The sequence below is a fragment of the Petaurus breviceps genome, unplaced genomic scaffold, assembly GCF_028583685.1.
Source record: "Petaurus breviceps papuanus isolate PSGF00001 unplaced genomic scaffold, PetGlider_PUasm1.0 400, whole genome shotgun sequence".
Classification (NCBI taxonomy): domain Eukaryota; kingdom Metazoa; phylum Chordata; class Mammalia; order Diprotodontia; family Petauridae; genus Petaurus; species Petaurus breviceps.
The window spans coordinates 5,808,907-5,817,267 of record NW_027186316.1 but is presented as its reverse complement, the minus strand read 5'-3'; the positions used below and the strand labels follow the sequence as shown (position 1 = coordinate 5,817,267).

Genomic DNA, 8,361 nt, shown 5'->3' with positions numbered 1-8,361 from the left:
ATCCTTTAAAGCCCAACAGAAGGATTACCTACTCCAACAAACCTTTCGTGTCCCCCCCCCTCACATATACCTCTAAGCTATGTATCACACAGAGGACAGAGTCAATAGAATCAATACACTGTTCCGCCTCTCTCCCTAGCACAGAACAGGGGTACTAGATAGAGTGATAAAGAAGCTGATTTAGACTGGCTATCTGGAAACATTTCCTACCAATTAGAGCTGTCCTAAGGCAGGACAGGCTGCCTCTGGAGATAGTGGGGTCCTCTTCACCCAATGTCTTTTAAGCAAAGGCTGGGTGACCACTTAGGGGAGGTTCAAGCGGTTGGGTTAGATAGCCTCTGCTGGGCTTTCCATCTTGGAGATTCCATGAATATTGTGTGTTTTGATTTTTTTTTAAGGTATCACAGATTTTTGTTTTAGATATAATTCAAGTATTATTTTTAGATATCAGGACATAAGGAAAATAACAAAAAACAATTATAAGTTCAAAAAATCAAAAGATATCCTAAAAGACATCAATATGTACAAAAACCATGAATATAAATTTATTTCCAGCTGATCTATCATCATACATACACATGTGTTTATGTAAAATAAAATTCATTTTATACCAATAAAAAACTGAGCATAAGAAGCCCCATGAAAGGAACTTTAGCTTCTAATTAATACATCAGTGTTGTGGCAGAGGAAAACAAAGTCCATCTGCTTCAGATGTTTCACTCTCTTAATTACAAGAAAGAGGAATTCCAACTAATGCTTGTTCTTTAACATTGCTTTATAAATCATCTGAACAGATTCACAACACAATCAAATACTATTTGATATTTCGAACAATTCTCCTGCAGTGGTTTGTTTTCATTTCTCCTAAAGCTTGTTCCAGTTGCTGAATCAAGTCAGTCTGCAAAACCTGGCTGCTATGCTCTCCATCCTGACTTAGGTGCAGCTTTAGTCATTGCTGGTTTAATCTGTTGTCTTAGACATCTGCTAGCAAACTGTACATCTAATCTCCACTCAAGATTGTGGTAACTGGGGAACACTGGTGCCAACTCACTCAGAATTGTTCTGATTTCCTTTCTGTTGTCAAGATAAAGCTGAAGCAACAATTTATTCAAGTCTTCAGTGAATCCCCAAACAAACACAGAATCTTGGAAATCCAGTTCAGAAATCATGAGTTTTGAGCTTTCAGTGAGTAGGTATGTTAATCCCTCAACTCCATGTTGGATTGTATTACTACTACCATGTTTCCCCGATAATAAGACACTATCTTATTATTTTTTTGGACAGAAAAACACCAGAGGGCTTATTTTCAGGGGAGGGCTTATTTTAATGAACATTGACAGCAATTTTAATAAACAGGTAAATATGAACAAAAAAATGTACCTTTATTCAATAAGCAAATCACTGGGGAAGAACAGGATGACGTGCTCACTGCTGCAGCTCTGATTGGATGCAGCCCGGAGCGCGGCGTGCGTTTCACCCGGGGCGGGGGGGGACGGTGCATACAGAGGGTACCGTAATGTAGCGTGTAGCGCAGGGGATCACCTTCACTACAGTAGCAATCTCAATAGGTCTTATTTTCGGGGGAGGGCTTATTTTAGAGGAATCTTACACAGTAAGGGAAGGGTTTATTTTCAGGATAGGTCTTATTATCGGGGAAACACGGTAACATTGAGTTTTCCAGGGTAGTCTACCTTGGGCAGGAAGCTCAGGTGCTCGAGGTGCTCCTCAGACAGCTCCAGAAGCATCTTTCCAGCACCCCCTCTGAGGGCCGGACCCCAGCAGCAGGAGCAGTCGGGGATGCAGGCCTGCCTGTGTGTTTTGATTTTATCTGTCTGTGTGTTAACAATCCCCTTCCAAGAATGTAAGCTCCATGAGGGCAGGCACAGTTTAGACTTTGTATAATTCCCAGAAGTGAATAATAAAGTTTGAATTTAATTGCAGATTTCTTATGGAGTGTTACTTGGCTTTCTACTTGGCCTTGTTCTAATCAACATTCATTTGATTTTTTAAAAATAAAACAATCAGGGGCAGTTAGGTGTCGCAGTGAATAGAGCACCAGCCCTGGAGTCAGGAGAACCTGAGTTCGAATCCCACCTCAGACACTTAGCACTTACTAGCTGTATGACCTGGGTAAGTCACTTAACCCCAATTGCCCTGCCTTCCCTGCTCCAAAAAGACAAATAAATAAATAAATAATCAGTACTCAAAGAACAATGAGACATGTATATTTTTTGGACATGGTTAATATGGGAATTTGTTTTGCTGGAATATACACATTTGTTTTAAGGGCTTTGTTTTTCTTTATTTTTCAATTGGGGGCAGAGGTGGGAGGGAGAAAAGGTGGATTTGGTTAATTGAAAGAAATAAAATGTAATTAAAGATAAATCTATGGTTCTTTGAGTCTGAAAAATATATGAAGGACATTCAAGGTGGGGGATCAAGAGTCCTGGGGGTGGAGAAATAGGGGGAGGAAACCTCAAGAAAGGCCTCCTGGAGGAGGGGCAATTGAGCTGAGTTGAAGGGAGCTGGGGATTCTAAGCATAGATAGGAAGAGCTGATATGTCACCGAGCTGATATGACTGACAAAATTGAGATCTGAACTTCCTTCAAAACCCAGTTCAGGGGCCACCTCTTAAATGAAGCCTTTCCTGATTTTACTAGTTGATAGCATTCTCTTCCTCTTGAAAATACTTTGTATATATTTTATGTTTACAAATTGGTTTATGATGTATCCTTCCCTTCCTTCCCCTCCCCAAGTTAAACATTCCTTGAGGACACAGATTATTTGATTTCCGTTGTTGTAGAATATTGTTGCCTAGAATATTTAATATATGTTGACCAGGCCTACACTAAGAAGATAATATATAAATGTAAAATCATGCACTTAGGTTCAAAGAATCAATTTCCCAAGCCTAAGACAGGGCAGATATGACCAGATAACCACATGAGAAATGTCTGGGGGTTTTAGGGACATCATGAAAATGTGATGACAATGCAACATTGTGATGTAGCAGCTAAAAAGGCTGTTGGGACTTTAGACTATATTAATTGAGTATCTAGAAGGAGGACTGAACCAGGGCAGAGTCAGATCACATTTGGAATATTACAGTCAGATACTTGGCAGAAACCTTAAAAATTACCCAAATCACTATCTTCATTTTATAGAAAAGGAAACTGAGATGAAACTATTTGACCAAAGTCACACAATTAAGATGTGGTAGAGAAGAGGTTTAATGTAGGTCTTTGGACTCTAAATTCAGTGCTCTTATACCACAGCTGCCTCTGGCTACTCCATTGTAGGGAGGAAGTTGGCAAACCAGAGAAGGTCCACAGAAGGGTGATCAGGGTGGCCAGGCCCTCTAAAATCCTATCACAAAAGGCTCTTTCACAAATACCTTGTGTATCATGCTGATTTTCTGCTCAAGATCTTAATGTTGTTGGGGTGGCGAGGTGGCGCAGTGAATATAGCACCAGCCCTGGAGTTAGGAGGACCTGAGTTCAAATCTAGCCTTAGACACTTAACACACAAAAAAATAGCTGTGTGACCTTGGGCAAGTCACTTAACTCCAATTGCCCTACCTTCCCCCTCCAAAAAAAACAAACCAAAACAAAAGATCTTAATGTTGGTTCAAGAACATTTTGGTATCCATTAGAACAAGACTAGACTCTTTGACCTGACCTTCCAGGTCATTCATCTACTGCTCTGGCCCTTCTCTTCCTCCCTACCAACCACTCCAAGATCAGTGTTCATTATTCCTCATCAAATCTCCTCTGTTGCAGTTAGGGTTATCACCTGGTATTCCTTGAACACTTCTGACCACATTTGGAAGAACTGGGGAGTTGTGAAACTGTCAGATTTTCCTGTGGGTGATCTTGGGCAAGTCACTTACCTCCCTGGGACTCAGTTTCCCTCTCTGTAAAATGAGAGACTTGGACTAGCTTGCCTCTGAGGTCCCTTCCAGTACTACGTTGATGATGTTATGACTCAGTCATTACTGGAAAGATTGACCAGAAGCCCTTTCTAAATCTTCTGGAGGATGGGGCAGATGGTGGTTTGGGTTTCATTTGGGGGAGGGGTGGGGTTTCAAAGGGCTTCTGTAATTTCTCCTGAATAGTAGAGGCATTAACTGTCAAGCAAGGGCTCCAGGCTTCAGTAGCATCTCAGGGCAACTTCAGAGTTCTTCCAGATGAGGTGTCCTGTTTACCCCTCTCAAGGTCCTCATCATGAGACCTTTCTGGGGCGGCTCTGTTATGTACAACCTACCTTTCAAGGGCCCCACCTCTTTACCTGCCCTTCTGCCAGTTAGAGGGTTCTAGATTTGGAGCTGGAGGGAACCTCCAAGGCCATCTAGTCCCACTGCCTCATTTTACAGAAGAGGAAACTGAGGCTTAGAGAGGGGAAGGGACTTACCTAAGGTCATACAGCTAGTCTAGTAAGTAGTAGAACTGGGATGTCTGGGAGTTATGGGTAAAGAGTTTTCTGGGACTGTTTCATCATTTGTCAAATGGGGAATGATAATCTGTCCTCTTTATCCCCTAAAGCTAGTGTTAGGATAAAATAAAATTATCTCAGAGACCCCTCTAGTTCCCCTTGATTCTGAATTAAGCTTCCAGAAGGCAGAGATCTTAGTGTATGTGTCTGTGTAGACTCCGAATCTACACAGTAAAAACATAGTAGGTGCTAGAGAAATCTTTACTGAATGAAGTGAAAGGGCTTCAAAAAACCAAATCCCAGGAACATGTATGGTGTTGTTTTTGTTGTTTACCCCCCCCCAAAGATCTATTCGGGGCTTTTCCATGTCTTCTCATGCTCCCCTCCCTTCATAGGTCTCCTGTGAACTCATATATGTGACTAAACAAATCTACACAAACAGTTCCTCTTATCGGGTCGACTAACCGCTATAACCACAAGGACTGCCTTGTTTGTCTCTGTTTAACCGGGGTTGCCTAAGAAACTAAGTTGTGTTCTCTAACTTAGCCCAGACTTCACAATGGGACAAATTCGATTCCACTTCCCATACAGGAAAACTTACTGACCAAAGATGTCCCAGGGCTAAGGGCTTTGTTTTGTTCTTCTGGATTTGTCATTGGTTCTTGCGCTGAAAACAGGGTGTAGGAAGCAGAATATCGAGATCATAGGGTCAGAGCTTTCGAGTTGGAAAGGCCCCTCAAATTCATCTGACATTGGAGCCCTCTCAGTTTTTTCTTTCACAACTGAGAAACCTGAAGTTCAGAAAGATCTGGAGACCTGCTCAAGGTCAGCCCAAGGTCATAGACCTCAATAGTGGTGGAGTTGGGACTCCGAGCCAGACCTTCCCACAAATTCCCAAATGTTTCCCCACATTCCCAGGCACCTCTCGACACCTTGCTTATGAATACTCAGCTCTACTGGAAAGGGGACTGGAAAGGGGGTGAGGAGTGGCTTATATGGCAGAGGTAGAGAGAGCTGGGCTACTTTGAATGCTAGGCTCTGAAGTTTGTATTTGACCTAGAGAACTATGTAGCAAACACAAGTCTTGGGGTTGGAAAATGTTTCTGTCTGACATTAGGAACAGGAAGAATGTAGAAAGTGGGAATGTGGTAATGGATTGAATAGCAGAAATGGAAAACCTTTGGGCTCAAGGCCACATGTGGGCCTCTAGGTCCTCAAGTGCAGCCCTTTGACTGAATCCAAACTTCACAGAACAAATCCCCTCTAGGTCCTCGAGGGTGGCCCCTTGTACTGAACCCAGACTCCACAGAACAAATCCCTTTAATAAAAGGATATTATTTAAAACTTGAACTCAGTCAAAAGGCCACACTCAAGGACCTAGAAGGCCCTATGTGGCCTTGAGGCCTGGAATAGAGCCTGAATGAATGAGCTGGTGTCTGGAATAAAGATTAAAAGGAAAATGAAGTATCTGGGCCAGGTGATTATTGGGGGAGGTGGGGGGCAGGGAAGGAGTGGCTTCAGGGTCACCTAGAGGTTTGGGATTCAGGGAAGTAGAGGGGTCAGCTTGGGTATCTTGAATTTGGGCTGCTCCAAAGACATCTAGCATTGAGATTTGAGTCAGGAACATCCAAGTGAGATTCTCCCACCCCTAGCCAGAATCCCCTAAGTTTCTTCGAAAAGGTGAAGGGACATGTTGTGGACTGGATATTAAGGCATTAGGTAAATTTGAAGATGAATACCATATCAGGCAGGCTTTACAAGGATCTGTTCCCCTAACTACTACCCCATGAGGACTTTAGAAAGCTGTGCAGGGTAGCTTGGGGGGCCCAGGTAGAAGTGAGTTAAAAAATTTCCCATTTCATTGAGGGACTTTCCTCCTTCTCTGTCCTCCCTCCCCCAATCTCCCCCCTTTGAAGCAGGGTATGAAAAGCCACCCAAGCCAGGAAGATCCCAATACTGGACACCCCATGGACCCATTCCCATTCCCCACACACACACACTCCCTTCCCCTGGTCCCATAACCCTCTGCTTTATCCAAATTAAAAGAACTAATTTTTTTACTTAGAAAAGTTTATTGAAATTTCAGTCTACATTTCAACAAGTAAAGACCCACTCTTGAAGATATTAGAATGGGTGTCAAACAGTGGGCCCTGTCTGCTGCCACAGAGCTACCACAGAGAAAAAAGCAGAACTCGCTAAGAAAACCGCTGGGGCCATTCAGCTGAAGCCTGACCCTCTCTTGACTGTTGCTGGTTTCCATTTAAAAACAGGTTGTGTTAACAAAAAAAAAAACCACAACGACAACAACGCATACAGCCCTGTTCTGTTTTCAGGAATGGCCAAGGTGCATGCCTTGGTTGTCCTGGGGCCAGTGGGTGTGAGCTGGGGTATCATCTCCTTGTGTAACTCAACTTCCAAAAAGAACTCTTTCTTCAGAGGTCAAACACTTAGGGAGGGCCCGTGAAGGTCTGCCCTTCGAACATCTCAGCACCAGCTGATGCAGGCTGGGCAATTCTCCATGTGAGATGATACTTGGGGATGAAAAAAAATCATATTCTTAAGGAGCTAGGTAGAAAAAAGTTCCGTGGCTCTGCCCACCCCCAGGACAGAGCCACTTACACGGCAGAACCTGCATCCTGCTCGGGTGAATTGGTGGCAGCTGGAATGGTCTGCTCGTTGGGGCTCAGCTGAGACTCAAATTTCTCCAATTGTTCCGGGCTGGCCAGGGTTTTCAGAAGGCTATTCTCTCGCTCCAGCTGGGAGTTCTTCTCCACCAACTCCTTGATTTGCTCTTTCAGGATTTCTACTTCTTCACGAACTGCATACATCAGATGATTCTTCACTAGATCCTATATGGAGAAAAACAAAACCCCAACCCAACACTTCATCACTATATGGCTGGCCTGGACACTCTGGCCTGGAGAACCTCTCCTGAAGACTTACTTACTTCTCTGCTGTCTCTCTTGCCAGTTTGGGGGGTGGGGGTGGGTGGACCTCCAGACACTGGCCAAGGAGATACAGAAGGAAGACTTTCTGTATCCAACCTGGCTCCCCACATCTTGCAAGACTTCTAATGAGGGAGGGCTGCCAGGATGCAGGGCTGGGGTGACAGGGTTTCTTTTGCTTCACCTGGATGTCAGGGTATCCTTTGTACCGCAGTCTTTGAGCCTACCATGAGTGCTAGGGACTGGAGATATTGAGAAGAAAATGAAGCAGTCCCTGTCCTCCAGAAGGTTACACTTTATCTGGGTCGGGGGGAATGATGTGTCCATATGGCCATGCCAAATGAGGGCATAGCTTGGGTTCCTCCCTGCCTTTCCTGGTATGTTTCAATAATGGCCTGGCTATTTTGATCCCTACCTACATTTCTGTCAGCCAGAACATTAAATATGCAGATGTACTGCAGTCCAACCTCATCTCCTAGCCAAGACTCCTGCATCCATTGTGACAGGAGGCTGGCGGTGTGCACTGGCCCCAGGACCCGTGGCATCTGAATGCATTCACTCGGCTGCTGAGTGCAGGGAGTAGCCCGAGTATCTGGGGGGGGGGAGCAAAGCCCCCTACCCTCAATCACGGGGGTCCACCAAACACCTACTATGTGCCTAGCCGCCCCAAGCCCACCCTGGAGAAGCACTCAGTCCAGGAGAGAAGGGCTGCTTGCTTTCTGCCCTGGGCTCTGGGTTCTCTGCAGAGGGACTGCAGCAGGGGCTGCACACTTTGTTAATGCAGGCTTCAGACAAAGGCAAGCCATCCGTGTCTATGGGGGAAGCGCACCCAGATGGCAGCGCCAAGGAGGACCCTACCCTGCCCCGCCATGTCCTGGGCAGGTAGCTGCGGAGAACACCCCGGGGGCCCCTCTCCTACTTTTGGACTGTATCCCAACGAGCTGTCTCAGAGACACGGCCCTACCTCAGGGGTCTACTCAGAAC

General features: G+C 44.8%; 1 protein-coding gene and 1 long non-coding RNA gene across 3 annotated transcripts in view; both read right to left on the bottom strand.

Moving 5' to 3' along the window:
- Positions 1-373: 373 nt before the first annotated feature.
- On the bottom strand, positions 374-1,234 carry LOC138170954 (uncharacterized). Its single transcript, XR_011170782.1, has 2 exons — positions 980-1,234; positions 374-914 (listed from the first exon to the last, which is right to left on the bottom strand). It is a non-coding gene; the product is annotated as an uncharacterized lncRNA (long non-coding RNA).
- Positions 1,235-6,484: 5,250 nt separating this feature from the next.
- TSC22D3 (TSC22 domain family member 3) overlaps positions 6,485-8,361 on the bottom strand; it is an 82,198-nt gene continuing 80,321 nt past the window's right edge. For both annotated transcript variants that reach the window (XM_069100438.1, XM_069100439.1), the window contains exon 3: positions 6,485-7,281. In XM_069100438.1, the coding sequence (XP_068956539.1) occupies positions 7,048-7,281 (234 nt within the window). In that variant the 3' untranslated portion in view covers positions 6,485-7,047. The remainder of the gene's footprint in view (positions 7,282-8,361) is intronic.